Source organism: Xiphias gladius, chromosome 10 (genome assembly GCF_016859285.1).
Source record: "Xiphias gladius isolate SHS-SW01 ecotype Sanya breed wild chromosome 10, ASM1685928v1, whole genome shotgun sequence".
Classification (NCBI taxonomy): Eukaryota; Metazoa; Chordata; class Actinopteri; order Istiophoriformes; family Xiphiidae; genus Xiphias; species Xiphias gladius.
Window position 1 is genome coordinate 12,982,310 of NC_053409.1, and position 22,805 is coordinate 13,005,114.

At 42.0% G+C, this 22,805-nt stretch overlaps 2 protein-coding genes across 4 annotated transcripts; one reads left to right on the forward strand and one right to left on the reverse strand.

The window, feature by feature from the left end:
* Positions 1 to 5,758: 5,758 nt before the first annotated feature.
* c10h14orf180 (chromosome 10 C14orf180 homolog) lies at positions 5,759 to 19,972 on the forward strand. Of its 3 annotated transcripts, none has more exons than XM_040137558.1 (10): positions 5,760 to 6,103; positions 7,012 to 7,042; positions 10,286 to 10,372; positions 11,850 to 11,970; positions 13,830 to 13,860; positions 13,972 to 14,080; positions 16,772 to 16,884; positions 17,046 to 17,178; positions 17,705 to 17,731; positions 18,152 to 19,972. In XM_040137558.1, exons 1-10 carry the CDS (start codon positions 5,951 to 5,953, stop codon positions 18,355 to 18,357), a joined length of 1,011 nt encoding a protein of 336 aa, XP_039993492.1. In that variant the 5' UTR covers positions 5,760 to 5,950; the 3' UTR covers positions 18,358 to 19,972. The 3 variants fall into 3 exon arrangements, with proteins under 3 accessions (XP_039993491.1, XP_039993492.1, XP_039993490.1); XM_040137556.1 differs by having other exon boundaries at positions 5,766 to 6,103; positions 16,721 to 16,884; positions 18,152 to 19,969; XM_040137557.1 differs by lacking the exon at positions 17,705 to 17,731 and having other exon boundaries at positions 5,759 to 6,103; positions 16,721 to 16,884.
* Positions 19,973 to 19,985: 13 nt separating this feature from the next.
* On the reverse strand, positions 19,986 to 22,350 carry LOC120795559 (transmembrane protein 179-like). Its single transcript, XM_040137559.1, has 4 exons — positions 21,999 to 22,350; positions 21,386 to 21,523; positions 21,194 to 21,272; positions 19,986 to 21,104 (listed from the first exon to the last, which is right to left on the reverse strand). The coding sequence occupies exons 1-4, from the start codon at positions 22,298 to 22,300 to the stop codon at positions 20,931 to 20,933; spliced, it is 693 nt and encodes a 230-aa protein (XP_039993493.1). The 5' UTR covers positions 22,301 to 22,350; the 3' UTR covers positions 19,986 to 20,930.
* Between the last annotated feature and the right edge of the window lie 455 nt (positions 22,351 to 22,805).

A 22,805-nucleotide genomic window follows, 5' to 3' on the forward strand; every position in this document is an offset into this window, starting at 1 on the left:
TGGCTCTGCTGTGACTGTAGTCTGTTTTTTTTCGTGGCTCAATTTAGACTCCTAGTGGAGAAAACTGAAAACAGTTGATGTCGCTACCATCTTGCTGTTGTTTCCTCTCGCCTCGGATTCAGCTTTAGACTCTTGTCTGTCCTGGAGTGCTCCGCTGACTGAGGCTGCCTGTTTAGCCCCAGCTCACACTGGAGAAATAACTGCGCTTTAGTGTTTTGTTTTGAAATCCTCCCAGATCTCATCAATATTTTTCCAGTCAGTCACCCTGAAGGGGGGAAGCCATCCAAATGCAACTGCTTTAAAGGAGTGGCCCACCCCTGCATGATTACTCAGGACATGATGAAATGATGAGCAGCACCAAGGCCAGCGAGGCTGCAGGGTGTCTTGTTAACACTTGAGCTTTATTGACAGGTGGCATGCGGTCTATTTTGAATCCCTCTCAGATATAACCCAGTGACCTGTTTCACAACTACAGACACACCTGGCTAGACTGATACCAGTTGGCATGGCAACCTCATTTGAGTTGATGCTGTGTGGACAAGACATTTATATCCTAAAATTTAATTATGGGCAGATTGTTGGATGGACATCAGACAATAAATTGTGTAGGTATCAAATCTTGTACAGTAGATACAATTCTCTCCACAGCTTGCTGCCAATAGCTTGCATGCATTTTAGGACAAATTTTTGTATTAGTAATTTGTATTAATTCACGTATATATATTCAGTATCAGTTTTATAATACAATTTACCTGGGGTCTTTTAATGTGATTTTTTTTTTCTCACTGTCTCCCTCCCTTTTGAGGAGAAATAGCAAACAAAGGATGCCCAGGTGTTTGCTGGCAATGATCCTGTGTGCAGTATGACTGTGCAGTGTAGAGTGGTGTGTGTATAGGGCTGTGTTGATGTGGTCTAGTAGATATCCTGTGACTGTAAGCATTATGATATCCCAGTTAGAATTGGTAACCAGCTCTGAGTGTTGCTTTTCCTATTTTACACTCATTTACACACATGTCTCATGGGCATTTAAAAGGGGTGAGACAGAAGCAGGAATAGAAAAGAGAAGAACAGAAAAAGAGCTTTGAAGAAGAAGCGGGTTCATAAGTGGGATAGATCAGGGAGCATCAAAAAATGTCTGGTAGTAGGTGACAATCTCACATAGGCAGCAGTTACGTCTGAGTGGCTGTCACAAGTGACTTAGAGTATGTAATTATCAGATTAATTTAACAGGAAGAAATAAATTCTGTCGTTTGACACTTGATGGTTGTCTCTTAGCTAACTGCCCGCATACTGAAAACAAACCCTGACACTCTTTTTGCCGACAGATGGCCCTGTACTCTCAGAATGAGTCATGGCGGCCATGAGACAGGTGGGCATATGAGGATTTATACCATCAATCACTTCTCTCAGGTGATTACATTTTTAAGCAATTTATTCAGACTTATTAACTCATTCATTCAGGCAGATTCTTGTAGCATCTTGACAGGCTGTTGCAAAACATGTCATGAGTAAAGACATAGAACTTCTGCCTTATATCAGCATTAATCAACATGCAACATACTAATAAATCCTGGAAGGTTCATTTCCCTTTACATAGAGAGCTGAGGCCTTAATTTATATGAACAGTCATACTATTGTAATGAACCATATCACAAAAATCCTATTTCACCAGTGATGACTCACTCGAATGACTTGGGCAAAAAATGTATGTACTGTACATGAAAGTTTTTCAGCGATAAAGATACAAAAAGCTGTCCTCAGTTTTGGTTTATTGAAGGTTTGTTGAAACAAGTGTCCCAGACTGTTTAACATCCATGGGTTGTCCATTAGGGGGTGCCAGAGTGGAGCAAAAGATAATAAGCCCAGCAGAGGTGCGGTATACGGCATTCCCTTTAATCAACATTCTTAATGAATTGATTTTAACACACTGTGACAGAGATGAATCATTATAAACCCAGATAAGTGGCTGTTTTCATTAAAGGACTTTTAAATAAAGCTCAAGCTCGACAGTGTTAGCCATGCCGAGTATGTAGTGCATATCGTATGTGACCCTTTCACAATGAAACAGTTATGAGGACTGATAGAATAACGCCTCCACAGCCTCAATTGCACAGAATCTATGGTGACTGATACTGTAAGAATTTTCCGCTCAATACGGAAGGACAGCGTTTACTTTCAAAGCACTGCTGGAATGAGAACTGACCTAAAAGAAATCATAAAGAGTGTGGGATGATGTATAGATGTGGCATCATCTTAGCCGGGAGATCTGCATTACTGTGTTTACCTGGACAGTGTTCAGTAAAAGTCACTGGGTCAGATAATTGAGTAAAAAGAGACAGATGGTGGCAGCATTTACTGCTGATTACATGGAGGTCATAAACTTCCTCTCAGTAGCTGGGGCTGTGGGGTCCAAGCGTATTAAACTGCCAGAGTCTGAATCTTAGAGCGATGCAGCTGCACCAGCAGGCGAGTGGAGGTTTTTAAACTGTGGGCCAAGACCACAGGCAGACACATAATACAGACACATAATATGGATGGCTTAACAATGAGACAAGGTTTCATGTCTGTAACAGTGCATGTGGTGTTTTTCACAAACTTCTACATCCGTATACGTTGACGGGTTTCTGCAGGATCACTATGATGCTTTATATCAAACAGAATACTTGATTTTCTCCTCACATCATTGGAGCTGGCATACTGTAGCGAGGGACGTAGCTGCTGTCACTCACACAGAGTAAAATATTCCTCACTAGAGGCCTCTAGGCTCCAGCAAAATTGCATAAAGTGGCTGTATGTGCACAATGCAGGAAATATAAATAGTATATGCTGATGTAGTGCCATGCGCAGTGTCGTAAAATGACACCAGGACACAAGAGATGCAATGTTCCTCTGCAAACCTCGTGGACGATGCAAAATGCATTATTCCTACCAAATAGTTTATTTAATCATCTATGATTTATGACCTTATGGTAAGTCAGGAAGAGGAACACGCAAATATCCACATAGTCTGACTTTCTATAAACTGGAGTTGTGGAGCTTTTCTGAATAAAGGAAAAGGCCATGTTTGATTTTAACCAGAAAATTAAAGTAAAAGTACAATTACAGTAACTTTCAGAGTTTTGTAGCTACTTCATATCTAGTTATGTACTTATTTAATAATGATTTACAGAGATAGTTGCCCTGATTCAAGATGTACACATGGTGGAACACAGTAAATATACATTACACAAAACATTCGCACTAATCGAATATATTGAGGTTTATTGCCCCGCAATAACCAGCTGATTTTAGATTTATATCTGTGAAAGATGCTGCTCCATTCTACTTTGCATTCTGTTGCACGACCTGCTCACCATTCATTTACATTAGTCTGTTGTTTTGGCTTCACTGGGAACGGTTGCTGTGGACCGTGTTGTCTCCCAACCACAGGAAGATAGGCGATCAATATTCCAATTACAGGTAGATTTCCATTCCTGCACTGTAGAATAGTGAACATCGGTCAATATCTTTGTCAAAATGATTGTCAGCATATGCACAAAAAGCAGTTTGCCGCATTTGAGCAAATGATCTACAGCGTTGTGGTACCAGGAAGTCAGATAAGTCAATCCTCCAGACAATAATTTTAGATCATAATGTTAGAAAAACAGACAGCCATTGGTAAAATGCAGATCTTCACCTCTGCTGAACAGTTCTCCAACCTCCGATATACGAGGCTGCAGCTACTGTTGCAGAGGCTTTTTTTTTCACAGCAGTCATTTTGACTTTCCATAGTAGGAAAACCACAGGTTTTACTAATAACATCAGTGATGGCTCTGTTCTATTGAAGCGTCCCAGTAAGCCATAACAGTGGGACAATGAGCCAGCCTGCACAATACCAGGACCCTGAAACTGGAGCAGAGGAATGGAATTCAGCGTTCGTTACTTTTATCATTTACACTTCTGTTATCCTACTTGGACATTTGAAAATCTCTTCTGTAAAAAAAAAAAAAAAAAAAAAATTACTTCGGAATAGTTGATGGCTTCACCAGCAACTATGCAGCTGAGCTTGCTTTAACAGAAAAAAAAAGAAGGAAAAATTAGACCTTCACCTAACCTTCAAAGCAGCCAACAGCGAGCATAGGCCCTTTTTCATGTTATGTACTCCCCATCATAATCAAGCATGTCAAGCACAGTGATTATATTATATTACATATCGCTATATTGTCCTGATATCAGATATCATATTATGCCGCATTATACGGTAAACACTTTTTCAGCTTGAAGGGTTACAGTCCTGCTTGGGTGGGTTTTCTCGTTGTTGCGTGGTTGTTGTCAGATGTTGTTAACGTGAAGACTAGAACATCCAGTGCCGTCTCCTCACAGCTGATGTGTGTCTGTTCAGCTCGACCAGCCTGTAATGAGGAGATGGAGCTCCCTCTTTTTCAATTAGGACTTAACACTGAGAGTCAGCCAGTGTCCCTCCGACTCAATCACATCAGAAGCTTTGCGTACTTTCTCGCCGCATTCTGACTTAACTCTATTGACACCACAGTAAAGTGAGCACAGTCACTCGTCTGTGTTCCCACTCCTGTGGATGGAGGGGATAAAGGGGCCTGCATCAGTATAATCAAGTCCCACGGCTGTTCTAGATGCTGTTAGTCCAAAATGAGCCCTTTTCACAGTTCCCTGAGTCTGACCTGCCAGTGCAAGTTTAATGCTCTCTGATCCCCCGCCCACTGGCGTTCACAACCATTAAAATCCCATCTTGCTTAGCTAGGTGCATCGGACATTAATGGAGACTGACTCTGCCCATTTGCTTTGTGTTACCCCATTCATTTCCTCCGGCTACCACGCTTGTGTCCAAATGGAGCGAGGGTGGGGAGGAGTGCCGCTCTCAGAGTCAACACGCATTCATGATCCTCTAGATCATCCTTGGATCGAGTGCTGGGGCCACATCTCTTCTTCCCTTCTCCCTCTCCCCAGGCACAGGTTGGCCTCACATTAATGTTGATTAGCAGAGTGTGAAGGGAAGTGATCAAAAATATTCAGAGGATGTATTCCTTGTGAATAAATATTTGTCATTCTTGTTTGGATAGTGTGTGTGAGTGCTTTCTCTCTCTCATACAGTACAGTGGCTGGTCCTAATGACCCTGTGTTTGCATTCGCTGTCTGGTTTGCTTTAGAGATTTCACAAAAGCTTGGTTCCTCTGTGGTAATATGAAACACGCTCACGCAGCATTTATTCTGGTTTGATTGTGGGTGCATACCTCTTATGCACTCCTCATTTATAAATCATTAGTAGGACAATAGGACTTAAAATGATTCTCTCACAGACTTTAGATATCCTGTACATAATGCACTGCTCTGTGAATGCACAATAGCAGGGAGGTTTAGGCCAAAACTCTGGAGGAAATTTAAATCTTATTGCATATTACATTTAGTTATACATGATAGAACATGTGCACACTGTATTTGTTTTCCATCATCAAAACATCCTTCTTTGCAGTTTCCCTGTTCTTGGATTGGAGAGAGACCCAATGTGCTTAACACACTCTGGTGGAAATACTCTTCATGAGCATAGCAGGGATTGGTCCAGAGCTCTGCCACTCAAACAGCAAATACTCTCCGACTTCCTCTGTCCTCCTTTCCTTGCGCAGCCTGGGAGGAGGGAGGGGAATGGATCTTTTCTGTGTGAGTCGCCGGAGCTCCCTCAGCCTGCTCCTTACCACCTGTCCTTGACTTACTGTGCACAGACGAGACTGAGAGAAAGCTGCACTGCTCACTGCTCCTCTTGCACCTTCCTGTCTTTGTTTATGTGAACAGCTGCATTTTATTTTTTTAACCTTTCACTTCGTGTGTGGCTGTTTCTTGCTACCTGTGGTGCTTCAGCGGAGTGGTGAAGAGAGGAGCGTTTGTCCTCAGCTGCTGGAGCTCTGATGGGAGGCAGTGCCGGCTCTGGCTGGGACTTGGGATGCTGAACAGGGGGAGGGAGGGCCTGTTTGAGCTGGGACAGCAGCTCCAGCAGCAGGGGGAGTACCAGGCCGCCCTCCACTGCTTCCTCAGCTGCCTGTTGGGACTGACCCATGTACAGAGCTTCACCTCTCTGCCCAACTGCCTACACCAGGTGAGCCAGATGAGGACTGGGCACGCACGCACGCACGCACACACGCACACACACACACACAGACACACAACCACACTCAACCTGTATGTTTCTCACGAGCTTTCTTTGTCTTGCCCACACATACCAACATGCATGTACATATTCAATACATGCATCCACAAAATCTGCTGTCTCATGTATTCGAACAGCTGTATGGACACATTGGCATCACTTCTCCTTTAAAACATCATGAATTATCACACACCAGAGCACACAGGACACATTCAACCTTGATATCTCTAACACCAATGTCAAATATAAGAGCACAGTCCATCATGTGTCCCTTTGTTGACACTATAAGATCATTTCCGTCTCAGCAGGACTGATAGTGTGCATGCTGCTAGATGAGGTATTGGATGCGGGACAAAAATAGAGTTTTGTTAGACAACTCATATCGTTAAAAATATTGTTATATACGGTTGTCCCTGCCATTGTGTGTGGGCAATGTTTTGCTATTTTTGATTTCTCAGTCATTAATGTTTTGGCACTGTGTAACCAGGCCAAAGTCTCAGCAGATTACATACTGGGGTACTTTACAAGTCCCTCCTACAAAGGCAAGTCTACAATTTTAATTCTGTTTAGTAGCACCTGAAGGAACGTCCCTGATGTCAAAACATAGCCTTTACTCCAGAGCTTTGGAACGTGTGGCATGATGTTGACCAGACCAATGGTGCTGCGAGAAGAGCAGAAGCACTTGTTTTGACAACCCATGACATCATACACACACACACACACACACACACACACACACACACACACACACACACACACACACACACACACACACACACACACACAGGGGAATCATGTTGGAAATGAATTATTTAATACTCAATTATGTCCCTTGGTTGTTTTTCTGTGCTTTACAGATTGCAGAGCTCTTCATAACTGAAAAGAATTGTATCCTTTACCAACAAAATCAGGGGGAATCTGTCTCTGCTCACCATCACATCTCTGACAATTTAACTTTCACTGTCCCATAAAGCATTAGCAAGTAACTAACTATAAAACTAGCGTTCTATTTCTGTGAGGTGAATGTGTAAGGGGTCGTCAGTGGCGGTGGGTATGGCAAATTCCAGCACAATGGAGGATGTAGCCCCTTTATAGAGAGCAGCGTAAACCAGGAGGGATGAGTGGATGTCTTTGGGGGGAGTTCATAATAACACGTTTGTCCCAGAATGCCACACAATTTGTGTGTAGCTCAGGCTGTGTGTCTGTCTCTTAAGAGGATTTGTAGGCTCTTATCTCTGCACAACAGAGTGCGAGAGCGCTAATTATCCTGTATCTGCACTGACTAGCCTGTGCATCGCCAACTTCACTGCTTCTATAAACTATGGCAGTATAGGACATAGAGATAATAGAGACGTGTTACGTTTCAGGATATATTACCTCTATGGCTCCTCTCCCCGTTACTGAGACTCTCCAGCACTTAACTTGCCAGCTCAGGTTATCTACCTCAGCAAGGTTTTACCCCTCACTGTCCATTTTCCAAAACAGGTCGATTTGCTGAGCCGAGCTTCATCAATAGGCATCAGAGATGGCCCCTCTCAGCATGAAAGGGAAACTACTTAAGAGGGTCGTCTACCATGACAGGGTTAAATCTTTTGACATACAGTCCTATATTACATACCATCATCAATAGTAATGGTGTCATGTCGTGTCAACTGTGGCCTTTTTATGTATGGTAGAATTACCATGTTATATTCTTTTACTTGTAGCGAAGATTACAGCCATAAGAATGTCACCACAGCTTACATTGTAGTAGGTCAGTAGCAGACAGGAGTAATTTGTGGGTTTAACAGTGTTTAGAGTTGTTGCCTGTTAATGATTGTCATGTTGTGTGAAAAGATTTTGTCATTTTCCATTAAATGTTTCCGACAGTTCCTTCAGATTATTTTTAGTATTTCTAATGAGCATCATAAGAGCTGAGGCAGTGATGTTGTGGTCTTTGCGATGGCCCTCCAGGGAGGGTGGTCATGGTCAAACTGGGAGCACGGTGTGGGAACTTTGCTGTTTCACAAGAATGTTTACAACAACAGCATTTGCAGTGTCTCTTCATGTGTCGTCTCTGTGTCTAACCAAATCCAAAATGAGTAAACAAAGTTGAATTTTCATATTCAGAGTATCCTGATTTCATCACTTTGTAGTGGCTTTATTCCAGAGAAATATACTATGTTATGTGCCATTAATAGCAATAGTGGCAGTGCCATGACTGCTTAAGGTTTGATGTATTGTTATTAAAGCTGGCAGTATGCACAAGTGACCTTTGTCCAGAGCCAAAATCTCTTTTGGCTGCTGAGTGTTTACTGTTACATGTTTCTTGGAAAGTACACTGACCTGGACAAATTGACTTTAATCTCCAAAAAAGGGAAATATCAGATCAAATCTGCACATATCCTATATTTACATTCTGAGTGGGTATGCAGTATGGAAATTAGTAATAGATAGTCTCAAGGAGCTTAAGAACAAGAAAGTTAATCAGTATAGTAGCTTCACATTCAATATTTGAATACAAATCAAAGGAATTTGTATAACTCTAAAGGAAGTCCCAGAATCCTGCTGGGAGATGTGATTGTGTACATCATGAGGTTATTTTAGTGCACCCTAGATGAGTTATGTGGCACGTGCGATCAGATGTGCTTTTCAAGGTGCCAGTGTTAATGCAACTTCTTGTCGAGTTTTGGAGTGCAGTCCAATTACCAGTGCATGGACGGATGTGTGTCTGTGTGGTTGTGTGTATAGATGAGTAGAGAGGCGTCCATTCCCTGGATTGTGCGAGGTTCCTTGTCTGGCATTGTTGTGGTCCAGCCGGGCTAAGAATAGCAGGCAGAAGTAGTGCTCTGACCTTTGATGAAGGCTGTTCCCCTAATCCTCCCTCCCAGATGGTCCACTCATACTCACCTTATTCGCCGCTGCCAGGTGACTCCCAGCAGCTGGGACGTGTAGAATGCATTTTTAATCATCCTTTAATTTCTCTCAGGATTTGTTCAAAGCATCAATACCACGGAGTTTCACTTTGTTATTAAAAATGCTGGGTTTTCATGATGGATCTTTCATTTCATCTCTTAAAGTACTGTTCATTAAATTATTCAGATGTATATCCACTAATAGCTTTTCAACATCCACCCCTCACCATCCATCATCTTTTCTGGTATTTTGGGGTACTCATCAGAAGAAAACATTTTTAAAGACTGTTCTGTCTTTTATCTTTCTGTGCAATAACTCTCCTTCCCTTTTGTTGAGGACCATCTGTACAGCTGGATTTAACTGTGTCTTGGTTTTCCTGGTGCCTTCAACACTGTGGAGTGGCTGACATTATTCTCCTGGTGACAAGACGAAGGAAACCAGCTGTTGTGGTTTTTCAGCTCCAAGCTTAACTGTTCTTTGAGAGTGGAAAACTATTATCCATCTTTCCAACCTCAATATAAAAATTGTAGATATATTAAATTATAATTGGCAAGTAGTGTGGTCATTAAAGTGAAATACCTGGAATGGAATTCATAGTGTTTTACACATGAGAGATCTGGTGTTAAGTAGGACATTTAGACAGGCAGGGCTTTGTTTATTTTAAGCATTCTCTGTCCCATTGGTCTTTAAATTCACTTGACAAGCATCAATGGTGTCATTTTACAGTGGGACACTACGTACGCAGAATGCTTTTGACAAAGTGAACAGTCTCTATTTTTAGGTTCCTTTAAATAGAGTGTCTTTTCATGGAAACAAAACTGGCATTTATATCTGTCAAAGGGACATTGTACAAAACATAAAAACAAAAGATAAAACCAGACATTAAAAAAGGATTGTGATATGAGATGTAATCAGATGCAACTGAAATTCAGCAAACTTGTTTTGCATCACAGTTGCTCCATTTGAAACAAACAAAACCCCCCACAAAAACAGCAGATAACAGCGCAAAAACAATGGCACAGACAGCCACCGTTGAAATCTGTGTTGCAAAATCCAGACCTCCCGATCAACAATCTGCATTTGATTACTACACATTGTGGTTGCCCAAAGGGGTCAATTTAGAGACGGATGAAAGAAAAAAAAGCAGTGTTGAGCTGGGCAACAAGGCTGTTTTTAACATCAACAACTGACTAATCCTGTTGACAACTGAGACTGATCCTTCACCCATATAAACAGATGGGAAGGCCCTCCAGTTCATCCAGGCTGAAAAAATGTTCTATGAGGTGGCACTGATCGAGCTCACGGCTCTTCAGGGGAGCACAGGCAAGTACTTTTGACACTGTGGTATCGATGATATTGTATGTACTGTATGTATATTGTGCAGCTTAAGATAAGTCATCTACTTTGTTTTTTTTTTTTTTTTTTTTTGGTAGAGCTTTATTTTTCTCATAATTTCCTAGTAAGTTTCTTAGAAAAACACATGTAATTTGGCATTCATTTTATAATTAGTGCCAAATTACATAGTTATTTCGATACAAATTTTCAAGTAATAATCATGACATTATAAGGAAATTGAACTGTTTCTTTTTTTTTTTTCCTCTTGTCTTTTGGTAGATAGGAGAAAGGGCCAGGGTGGAATAATTGCTCGGAATCTAATTTTATATTTCATTTGATTTTGAGGCTGTCGGCAAAGCACCAAATACAGTGGAGATGTTCATTGGCTGAGTGATAGAGTTTGTAGTGGGCAGCTTTCCAAAGTGACTTGTGGGTAACCTGCAACTACAAACTAACCAGCAAATAATAAATACAATATTATATAGTGTGTTCCTGTAACAACCCAAAAATCTATTCTATTAACTCATTAGGCCAATGTGAAATGACGTCCCGTTTTCCCCAAGTTCATCTTTGTTTACAATATACCTGGTGGAGCTTTAAGTGAGCATTCACAGCAAGGCCGCTCATTCATCACCTGCTGCTGCCACTGCCCCAGACGTCTGCCTCTCCCTCTCAGTCTGCTGCTGAGGCAGCAGCGCAGTGTAGCACGGGCACAGCGGAGGAGGTCTGGGACAGGGTATAGTAGAAGACAAATGGCCACACTTTGCACTAACTCATTAGGTGATGTGTGTCGCTATAGAGTACTGAGGTCCCTGATTCAGCACTCACTCAGATTGAATGCTGGACTTCTCCAGGGGCAGAGCTGGCACTCTCTCCCCGGTGTCTTTTTCAAACGTACCCTTTTCTGTACTTTTTCCACGGACCGCTATCATAATTTTCATTCTGTGGTTTTTGTAATGTAAAAAAAAAAAAGCATTTACCTGTTACAATGGTTTATTTGCACTTTTTCTCTTGGCATGGACTCCAAGCCAAACTCATTTCCACCTCATTATTGAGTGTGCAGGTGTAGAGTGTGCTTGGTGTGTACAGTACATTCTGTATGTTTGTGGTTCGTTACCGTGTGCATGCGTGTGTCTCAGTGTTCCAGTGGGCGTGGTGACTGTGTTGTTTGACTCCCTTATCTGCTCTCTCCTGCCCTTCTCTCTGCTCTCTCGTCTCCAGTCCTTAGTTCGCTCCACTCTGCTGTTGAGGCTTAAAGTCCGCAGCGGTGCCAGACAGGCTAATCGCCAGATACCCAAGCTTTCCAGGCTTTATTTTTCAGGCTTTAACTCTCTGCAGTAGTAGAGAGGTAAAGAGAGGAGAGAATAGTGAGGAGAGAGGGACAGATATATAGATAGATAGATAGATAACTGAGTGGTTAGCTGGTGGGCTGACTGTGATTCCATGCCCTGTGTTTGTGTAACAGGGCCTCAGGAGGAGGCGACGCTGGGCTCTGCGGGATGGACAACCCCAGAGGAGCTTTCGGAGCAGGCCTCCCAGGCTCAGCACCTCGAACGGCTGGCTCAGCTCTGCATCATGAGCAAACAGTAGGTAAAACTGTCCTGCTGTAGCTTCTGTTGTGATGTAATTAATGGGGCGTTACATCTTCTGTGGGCTCATCATGAGTGAGTTTATAGTTTGATAAATTCACTTTTATGACTGTTTTATTGCCAGTTATGCCTGCAGTTAAAATACTGTATGCATATATATCTTTATGTATGTGTGTGTACATATATGTGTGTTTTCCCTTCACCATTTCACAGAGCTGAAATGAAAATGGTGCTGATTGAGGTGTAATAAAGCAAACAATGTATTGCTTGTTATAAGTTTTATTACCCAAGCAGCAGCTCAGTGCACACTGACGAATAACTAGCTCATTTGTGTATAAAGTAAAACCCTCAGCTTAGTTTATAAGATCAGACAAAAATACTTTTGAGATAAATATTTTACTGAAAGATCCCTGATAAGAAAGATTTGCCTTGCTTGGGTAAATTTATGTGACAGTTTTAAAAATCCACTTTTATCTTTGCTTTTATTAACCTTTCAAAGTTATGAATCATTTATACATGTGTGATTTGGAACAACACCCTGTCACCAGTGTTGACATTTTTGGCTACAGACAAAAAAATGTAAGAAAATCCGTGTCCACACGTTTGCCTTTCTGGAATGGAAATTTTTCGAACTAGATGAACTCCAGCTCCAAGTGTTTTTAGCCAGAGTTGAATTTCCCCGTAGATGTAAAGAAAAGAGACACCGCACTCTACGTGAGTGTTACAGGAGGAACACCTAAACTGGATCTGGTGTCTCTTGTTGCAGGGGTACTTTGTTAGGCCGTAGAATACACCTCTTTTTCTGTGCCTCTGTTGTCATTGTTGGGATTAGGTCATTTAACCTGATTGCCAGAGAGGGTGACAGAGGGTGGAAGATTTGCTCTGCAGAGGGCTGGTCACGGTGCTTCATTAATGCAAGGAGGATACAGTAGTTAACCTTAAAGGAGATGGTACTGATTCTGGTACGAAATCTGATTCTGCTCTTTGATATTTTCTTGCAGATTTCAGGGTCTTAAAGCCCCAAAGCCCTTTCTCCCTCCCCCATAATCCTCTCTTTCCTGCAGACAGGAAGTGGTAAAATTTCCTGACTCTTTCAGTGATGTCGTAGGAAGTCTTTTGGGCCGGCGAAGGGCTTTTCTGTCTTTGCCGATCAGATGTCCCCTGAGAAGGACCTTTTAAGGCAGTGCAAACTGACACCTGGCCATTACTAATTGAAGGGAAGTGTGGTTTTGGAACAGTGAAGCTGACATCTGTCACACTAAACAGAGCTTGCTCTACATCTATAGGCACATGTGAGGGTGTGAGGCTGATGACTGTCCTTGGCTAGTTTTCCAAAGCAGATATGAGTGGAACAGCTGGCAAATCCTCAATGCGCCACATCATGTTCATCTAGTTTAGCACTAAGCAGAAGAGTGTTGGAAGGGCACGAGTCAGTAAACCAACCTGTAAGCACCACGCCCTCTATAATTCAACCCTGACCTAGACAGGTGCAGTGTGCCGGCAGAAATAGAAGGCTTCCGCTTCCCCTGCAAGGCACCTGGGCCCTCGCAGTCCTGCTGTCTGTGTCCAATCACAGCACACACGTTTAGATTCGCTCACCTGACACGGCAGCACAGGCCACTATACTACATCATGCTCCGGCACTGTTATCATCTTTGGAAATATTTACTGTATTTATGTTATCAGATGGAGGGAGAATGTGAAAATAGATTCACCTGATAATTCAGAGTCATCCATTTTTAAAAGACTGCTTTTACTTTCAGTAGGTAGACATTTTTCTTTACTCCAGTGGAACAGAAAAGGAATTGGTAGTGAATATGTTTAATCGCGCCATTTCCCTTTCTTTTTCCTTTCAGACCTCACCTTGCCCTAGAATACAGCGGTAAGGTATGTAAATTTCATCATTCTCTTTGGTTCCTCTCCAGATTTTTGAACAAATATAACCATTTACGTTACAGTAGTTTAAGCTTTAAATTCAGATGCCTCTGCATCTTTCAGGCGACAAAGATCCACCAGAGGGCCTTTGGGAATGATCATCCAATTACAGCCAGAAGCCTGGAGCTTATGGCAAACGTCTATGCTGAGATTGGCAAGACTGAATATTCAGGTAAAGACTCAAGGGGGAGGAGGGACACGGGGTGGCACAGCACACACTACTGTCATTCCGATGTCGTGTTACGACATAGGGATGACGACCGCATCCAGACTAATAGACGGTGAAAAACAAACATGGGTGTATGAGTGTATGAAGTGGAGGACACCGCTCTCAGCAGTTTAACACTGTTAACATTCAGTCTGACTCATGAGGGTGGAGACATTACTGTCTCATGAGGCACGACAGTACTAGAACAGTGATGTTAATGTCGAGACCAAGTCATCCCCTCCGCTTTAGAGAGCACACAGCAGAGTGAGGATGTGGCTTAAAGTACTTCAGCTAGCATTTAAACCATGTCAACCTGTAAAAATGTTAAATTAATAAACACTTGCATTCACGCTGGGCACGGGTGGTTCTGTGCGGAGCATGAAAAGAAATGTGGCTTTGTGACAGTTTGAGGGCACAGGTCTTTTGTACAGTATGTATGTATGCTTGGCTTGCAACACGCTGCCTGACTCTGAACTCTGCATTTTTTGTGATGACTGCTGTGGTGTAAAAAGCAGTGCAAAAAAAAAAAATCAGCCTTGTGGTTGAGTCAGCTTTCAGAGGCAGTGGTGCTGAACAAAACCAGCTACATAAAGACAGCCATACAGAGCATATGAAGGCAAAGATTTTCAATTAATTCTTGTTGTTTTAATCAAGGGGCTTTAAACATGTGTGGCGAATAGTGAAAAAGTTAAGGGTCAGAGAATGGTCATGATTGTTGCTGCAGATCAGCACACTCGTGTGCACTTCTTGTGAATTTATATTTTGTATTGTACATAGAGGAATCCTCTTTGACCTACAGTGAGATGCTTCACCAGAGGCATGTTCAAGTCTTTACAGCTCTTTTCCCCAAGAAAGCCTTCCCTATAAACTGGGTCAGTCAGCCTCCCTCTGCTAACAAACAAATACGTGTGGATTTGCAAGTTGAATTATGTTGTAGTTATACTGTAGTATGTTATGTAGCAGTTTGTGGGAATATTTGGTAATATACTGAAACTATAATTAATTAAACTATTGAGGACTTAGGGGATGTCTGAAAATTATTTGAGCAGATGGACCTTGTGGTTCACTTTTTAGAAAAAGGCATCCCTCCTCAGCTCTATTAAAATTTTCAATGGACCCTCCCGTTGACTTAGGAAAAACCTGCAACACCCTCCCCGCTAATATCTCAAAACAATATAACATTGTTGAATTGGTACAACTTGTTTAATCATTAAAACTTACGGTGCATAATGAAATTAAAATGGTATATCATTTTAAACTTAATATTCAAATGGAACAATGATTTTCACAATGTCAACCTAATTCCACTTAAAAAATAAATAAATAAACCGGAATAAAATGGAAATGTTGGGTGATAAATTTTCAAAAGACCTTTCCTTTCTCTTCCAAAAATGTCAGACTACTCTCCTTTCAGTAGGAAGAAAAAAATACATAACCCTCCGCCTTTTTGTCTCCCTCTTCCCCCTAATATTTTTCATACAGCCTCTTATGGAATAAATTTATTTGTGCCTCATTCCCTAAAAAAACAAAAAACAAAAACAAAACGTAACCATCTGGTGTAATATGAACTATTTAATGTCTGACCATCTTTCAGTGTTTGGCAGTGGAATTTCATTTTTTTAATTAATTTTGGTAAGGTGGTTTTCACAAATGTGTGTTTTGCTTTTTTAGGTTGTTTTTATTTATTTATTTTTTTTAAGCATATTTATTTTTTCATCATCTGTACAGTTTGTAGTCCGAAGAGTTTCTATGTTGCTCAGCTGGTGCAGCATCGTTCTGTTTTGTTGTTCTTTTCCGCTGACCTCAAATCTTCTTTAAGGAACATGTTAGTGTTATGTACACAAGAAGGTCTCTTCAAATAATGGGTAATCAATTTAGCATCAAGTATTTGTAAGAAAATTGTAAAGCCAGATTTAAAAAGATGCAAAAACTTTGTCTTTTAAAAATAAAACATAATTTGCTCTTGGATTTTTTACACAAATAAAATGTAAATAATCTCTTTACTAAATATTCTCTTTTTAAATGTAAATACTCTCTGTCTCTCTCTTTCAATCAACCAGTCTCCATAGGTTACTGTAGTTGTAATTGATCCAGAACAGTAACAGATTGACTTATCAATTGATTAAATCACTGATCAGTCAGGCAAGTGACACATTTTGTTTATATTTAGTTAGAGAGATAGGAAACTTTCAGGCAATAGAAATGAAGTAGCAGCTACTCTGAGCCGTTTTTTTTTTTTTTTCCTTTTTAACAAAGTGATGAGATCAATACAATATTTAAATTTGGCGAATATCACGAGGAGGTTTTTATTGAAGTCCTGGAATAGTAAATATCGAAGCTTTTTAGTCCAAAGACAACTGGGGGAAAAAAGCCTGGTGGGCTTCTTGACTGTCTTTGTAAACGTGTTTGTAACTTGAACCTACTCAAGCTCCACCTGGCACTGATAGCGTTAACGCTGGAGTCTTTCCTCCATCACATTTGCACGTTTAACTTTGTGTGTTTACGTTGACCTCATTGTCTGACTTCAGAGTGAAGGGCAGACTCCAGTGTGTAGCAGCACTAGATCACTGCTCATGTACTGTATGGTCATGGTTCTCTTACTAGACTCCCTGGGTCAATGTGTGTCTGCACTGTCCAAACGCTTCGCTGCTGCAGAGTCCTTCAGAGACACTGTCAACTGTCTTCCTCATTCCCACCGGGAGAAACACTCAGAGGTCCGCCACAGAAAGGACACCCGCCACCAACAGGAGGACACACCCAAACCTAAGGTAAAGAGAACGACACTTGCAGGCATCTTTGGCAGTGTTACTCTGGATATGAGCCGCTTGTTTCTAAAAGATCTGTGCCTCCCAGCTGTTTGTTGCTGCTCTTTTGTAATTTCTCGGGATCTTGTAATGAGCATATCCATCCTGTACTGTATCTAATGTAGGTAGCCAATGGCAAAGTCCCCACCTCCATTCTAAAGAGGCCAAGCCCCAACTACGGGTCAGACACAGAACCCAACCACAGACGGAAAGGCGAGCGGAGGGTTCGATTCAGGGAGCCAGAGACCACAGTACACGGTGAGCAAACGTACCAGTTAAGTTTTTTTCGGTGAGTCCAGACGGTCAGATAAGTTTGTACAGCCAGAGAGAACATGCTGCCCTCTGGTGCTTCAACACCTCGACCAAACAAGTCCACTGACTGAATATCACCCTCTATTTTCTGCATCCTGTCCATGTCGGCTCTACATTTACAGAAACACGACTAAGGGAATGCATTGAGACAGTAAAATTTTGAAAGTAATTGTAATTTTGTTTATAGAATTTTTCCCCCAAATTAGTGCTCTCTCAGCTTAAAGAGGGCCTTCAACCCCTATGTAACTGTTTCCCTTCTGTACTATTTAAAAATAATGCCATGCTGAGATGTCCAAACATGAGCAAGTGATTTACTCTTCGTAATTAATTATGCATGCAAATGAGGCACCACGAAGTCTGTTCCAGAGAGATAGTAGAGTCTATGAGGGCACAGCTTCTGGTTTGTAGCTGCTGTACATCACAGAGGTTGCCTCTTGTTGACTGACTGGCCTCTTTTCTGTCGGCTTCACAGACATCCCTTACTGTGGCTGTTTAGGTGGTAAGTCTGTCTGGAAGTGTTTAGAGTCATTATGTTAATTTGCATGAGGAAGTGAAAAAAGAAAACTGCACTTTTTAATATTGGATCTAATTAAGTGTGAAAAAAGCATCGAGGGAAATGTTTTGGTTAATTGTTAGGCACAATTTGTGGGTTAAATTTCACTTTTGATTAACTTTGTTGACTGCACTGCAATATGGAGTTCACTATCACCCCCTTCATAATAACGTCTGAGACACAGAAAGCACAGTCTGCGTGACAAGGCTCCACTGCACTCTAGATGTGTAGTCACATTAAATCCTCCCATCAAAAACAAGCCCCTTCCCAGGTCTTGACAGAAAGACCTCTGTGCATGTGACTATTCCAGGACTCGTTTACAATTCAAAACTGTGTGAAAAACCGGTGCTGCTTTTCTGTGTACAGCCTACGAGACGACACCGTCCCGCCCCCACCTCGCCCTGTTCACTTGCCTCTTCCTGCTGATGTCGTTCCTGGGTGTGGCCATGTACTGCACAGACCGCCGGCGCCCGCAGCGAGTGTGCGAGGAGCTGGAGGCCGCTTTGGCTGTCTACCTGCTGCATATGAAACAGCTTCTGTGGGGCTGCTGGATATGGCTGACCATGCAATGACTGAGCCTGACCACAGGTGGAGACATGGAGCCACGGAGCCACCTTTAATTTTTTCAGATTCCTCTTTTTCCTATCTCTGACGGTGCCCAGGTCTACAAACACCTCAGCCATTTGGCAGGGCTCTGCACACCCGCCTGTGGTGTTGAACCACTCTCACAGTGAAAAAGGGAAAAATGTATGATCCCAGAAATATGTAGCTTCCATGTCTGTATGTATATATGTATTGAGGTGGTGGGCATGCCACTCCCCATATCAGTTGTAATGACATTTTGCACATCTGCAATGTTGATGCTCACATATAACGTTCACTTAATCACCACAACCATGTGATTTTTCCGTCCATGTCACAGTCTATTGTGTGTGAGTGAATGTCTCCATGGAATGCAAATATTTATTTTGTTACAGTACATGATTTGTGTATATCAGATATTACACAGAACTGAATGTGTATATATGGATCAATATACTAAGGACTATCACAATAATCAGCCTTGTATTTGCACATAAATGAATGTAGAGAGGTTTGGAAACAGCTTTGATTGGCACAGCGCACATGGGAGAGGAGGATGGAAGCATAAATGTGTAAACTGTTCGATAAATGATCCGTGAGAAAGAAAACACAGGGCTGCATCACTTCACAGGCTGAATGACTAACAGATGAAAAACACCTCCTTCTTTAAAGACTTTATACTGTCTGTTCGTCTGTATGGCTGCCTGTCAGCTAATTCCTAGTTCCACTGAGGAGGAAATCTGCAGCACAATATTATCTATCATCGAAGAGAATATACTCAAACAGAATGAATGCTAAAGCTTTTGACAGTGTTCCTCTTTATAACTGCTTGAATCTCACAAAAATACCCTTTATCCCAAATGTTATTTATTCTTCTATACTGTGTATCTGCATCTACGCAAATATCCAACTTTCAATTATTTTAAATTTTTTAACTTTTTGTTACCTGCTACATTTCTATTTAAAAACAATAATATTCAGGTTTTAATCATGATGTCAACTGCTCATCAAGCTTGGGGCCATGTGTATGGATGGGTGTGGGCTCAACAAATATTTGCATAAAAATATAAGGATGCACTCTGTATATCCCTCAGTTCATTACTGTTTTTGAGGCCAAACATAGAGATATAACTGTCTATTATCATGAGTCCCTTTATCAAATGACACGATTAAAATTCAAGCTGCCAAACCGCCACACAAATTGATTAAAGGGATCAAAGGGCACAGTGATGCACCTCCCACAGACCCTTCATTTCGAGCAATAACACACATCACATGGTTTCCGGTAAAACATTGTTCTTTATATAACAGGTTTCAGGGAACTCAAAAGAAAAGCGTTGGATTTTGGAGATCTCACATTTGAATGTCAAAGCAATATGAGGCCAATATACGCCTGTATAGAAGAAAGAAATACTCTCAACTCTGTACTGTCACACTAAATCGTCATTAGCAATAAAGCAATACCCAGTAAACTCATGTCCTGTATATGCACATTTAGCTTAGAAGCTGAATTTCATGGCTGTCCAAACATTTATGGTCACTTTGAAAGAAGTGCCTTTATGGAGGGTTTTCTGAGTTCCTACCGTTTTATGATTTCACTTGTTTTGAATAAAACTGTCATTGCCTATCAAAGTCAAGCAGATGACTTGCTTTCTTCCTGTAACCTCTGACAGCGAGTGAGTGCTTGATGTGAGTGAAACAGGGAGAGAGATGCATGCAGGTACATTTGTGCATCTATTCACAGTAATGCAGTATATTCGCTTCTAGCCTATAAGGTGTGGGGGACAAGCCTGAGTTACTATATGGCACAAGATAGGATCTGTTGTTTTTTCTCACACAAGCTGCTTAAAGCATTTTTGGACCGGCTGCCTGATACACGAATGTTCTGAACTACAGTTTGTCATTTTTATAAAACACCTTTATGTAACTGTCGATAAAAGTGTGAATACACTGCAAAAGCACACATCATTTTACTTTGCTGCAGCATGCAAAGAATTCTCACTTCAACACGACGCAGTGCACATCCTACCAGAAAAAAAGGCCTATAGGAACACATTTATTGGTGTATAAAAAAAAGAGAACATCCCTTTACATCTAAAAACCACCCTATTAATTTGTCATGCATTAGGTCCATGCAGAAGATTCACAAAGACAAAGGTGATCCGTCGGCCAATCTGTCCAAGTCGTTAATACTGTGTTGCTAAACTGAAACTCATGAGAAAGGAGGAGAAAAACTTGGCATACATTTCCACTGAATGGTTTTAATACTATCAAAGTTTAGTTATGGTTGCATGTCTTGAAGAGGAGTGCACACAGAGGGATGAATGAACTCAACAAAGCAGGACTCTTCAAGGGTTAGCAACCATTGGAAGGTTTTTTGAGGGGAAATCAATCATCTCTAGAAAACAAAGCTACTGTTTTATTCAATCCATGGTCAATGGGAGCAAAAGCCAATTGATTCTGATTGTCTACAGAGGCAAACACTGGTGTTTCTCATGGCAGGCAAGAAGACTGTACGGTGTATTGTGAATGACTCTGTGTGTCTGCACATTCCTCTGATTTTCTAGATCAGGCCGGTCTTTAGGTCAGAGCTGTGGCGTGAGGAGCGGCTGAGCAGCAGGTCCTTCTCGTGGATCAGGCTGTCCAGCAGGTCCTCTTGTCTGTAGTTATGGTAGACCTTCAGGAAGGCCATGACTGCGATCCCAAGCCAGGTGAGCCAGGCAGCCCACAGGCCAAACTGGAAGAGAGGAATTGTTGTAAATATGACTGAGATTCGGGGATTTTGTTGGACTGTCTGGATGATACCATCCAAGAAAAAACAACTACCTGAGCTATTGCAAACTGGTCATAAAACGCAGAGTTGTCCAGGCCGAGCTCTAGATCAGTGTCCTGCAGGTCCTCACAGCTAAAAAAAAGCAAAAACAAAAAACAGATACACAAAAACAGGCATTTCTGAGAACCTTTGCACTGTTCAATGAAATTTCTCTGAAAAGCAGAGGCGATGTGTTGCTCTCTCACCTGCTGGGCATGGTCCCACCCTCGGTGATGGCATCGCACCACAGGTTGAAACCCACGCTGACGATGGTGCTGGACAGGAAGACTGTGAACACCACCAGGGAGCTGATTAGCAGATTGAGGAAGGCGTTGAAGATGGAGCTGCGGGCAAAAGGAAAACTGTCTCATCTCTGCTTTGCATTGAAAGCACTCTTTTTCTGGAACATGTGGGCACTGTCAGGAATACGACCCAGCATTATTCACCTTTCTTTGACAAATGATGCCTCTGAGTCCCACATGAAAATACTGACACAGGCTGGACTGATACCACTGTATATGATTTTGATCTTTCAAAGGCAACACAAGCCTCCATCTTTATTATGGAGGACGACAATAACTGGTCGCCCTATAGGCTTTGTTCTATGGTTAACTTCTGGTATTTCATAGCCTATAATACAGCACATACAGGCCATAGTTCTGTCAGAATAGCGCGCAAACAAGGGCGTGGGAGATGGACAGAAAAAACATGTTTACACAGAGCCGTTAAAACCTGAGTGGTAAAGTCGGTCCAGCTGAGCTTTTTTTGTGGAGCCGGGACTGAATTGTGTTGAACGAGCACAAGTGAACTGCCACTCACTCATCGTGTCCTTTGCACAGGAAGAACAGCAGCCTCCACGCCTGCACTGCGGACAGAATGAGGGACGCTATCCCGACAAAAGTGACGAAGCTGCAGGAGGACTCGGGTCCCCACTCCTCCACGATGAAGCGCTGCTTCGACACAGTGATGTTCTCGTTTTGCCACATACCCCGCGTGAAGAGCAGGCATCTCCCCCCGAAGTCCTCCGTGTTTTCGGACAGAGGCACCACGGCGATGAAACCGAATACGAAGGCTAAAAAATAGAGGATGCACTGGGCAAAAATTAAATTATCGAGGGCCATTTTTCCGTCGCCCTCTTCTGCTCTCCGCGTCCTGGAGAAACTGCGCTTGCGCAGTGGAGGTAGCGATGAGCAGCATCCGACGACGCGCTCCTCTGCAAATTAATGAGCAAGCTGAGGCCTTCAGGGCTCTCCATCTTATCTGCACCCAGGCAGTGGAGATACTCCTCTTCACTGGTGTTCCCATTCGCAACAGCTTCATTATTTAACTGTTAATTGTGGCATTTAACCCCTTAACGTACGATTTGCCCCATCTTATTCCGCTTGACACCTGTGCATTACTGAATCCTTATTCCTGCCCGTCATTGAAGCTATACGTTGTATACAATGAGAAAAATAATCAAAACAATGATAATAATCAAAGCCTCAGCTCCATGCCTTTATAATTGCACTATTCCGTTAAATGGAAATATTCCAGATGTCTGGGGCATCATTTTATACATATTTCCCCAAAAATCAGCATAACATATTTGATGTCTTTGGAAGCTCTACGACCGCAATAGGATTT

Bases quoted from the DNA above. Each gene is read 5' to 3' on its own strand.
- c10h14orf180 (XM_040137556.1), top strand. From the start codon at position 5,951: ATGCTGAACAGGGGGAGGGAGGGCCTGTTTGAGCTGGGACAGCAGCTC. The intron at 13,861-13,971 runs GTATGTAAATTT...TGCATCTTTCAG, and splicing joins CCCTAGAATACAGCGGTAAG to GCGACAAAGATCCACCAGAG. The intron at 16,885-17,045 runs GTAAAGAGAACG...TATCTAATGTAG, and splicing joins AGGACACACCCAAACCTAAG to GTAGCCAATGGCAAAGTCCC.
- LOC120795559 (XM_040137559.1), bottom strand. From the start codon at position 22,300: ATGGCCCTCGATAATTTAATTTTTGCCCAGTGCATCCTCTATTTTTTA. The intron at 21,524-21,998 runs GTGAGTGGCAGT...TTTTGCCCGCAG, and splicing joins CTGTGCAAAGGACACGATGA to CTCCATCTTCAACGCCTTCC. The intron at 21,105-21,193 runs GTAGTTGTTTTT...CCTCTCTTCCAG, and splicing joins ACCAGTTTGCAATAGCTCAG to TTTGGCCTGTGGGCTGCCTG.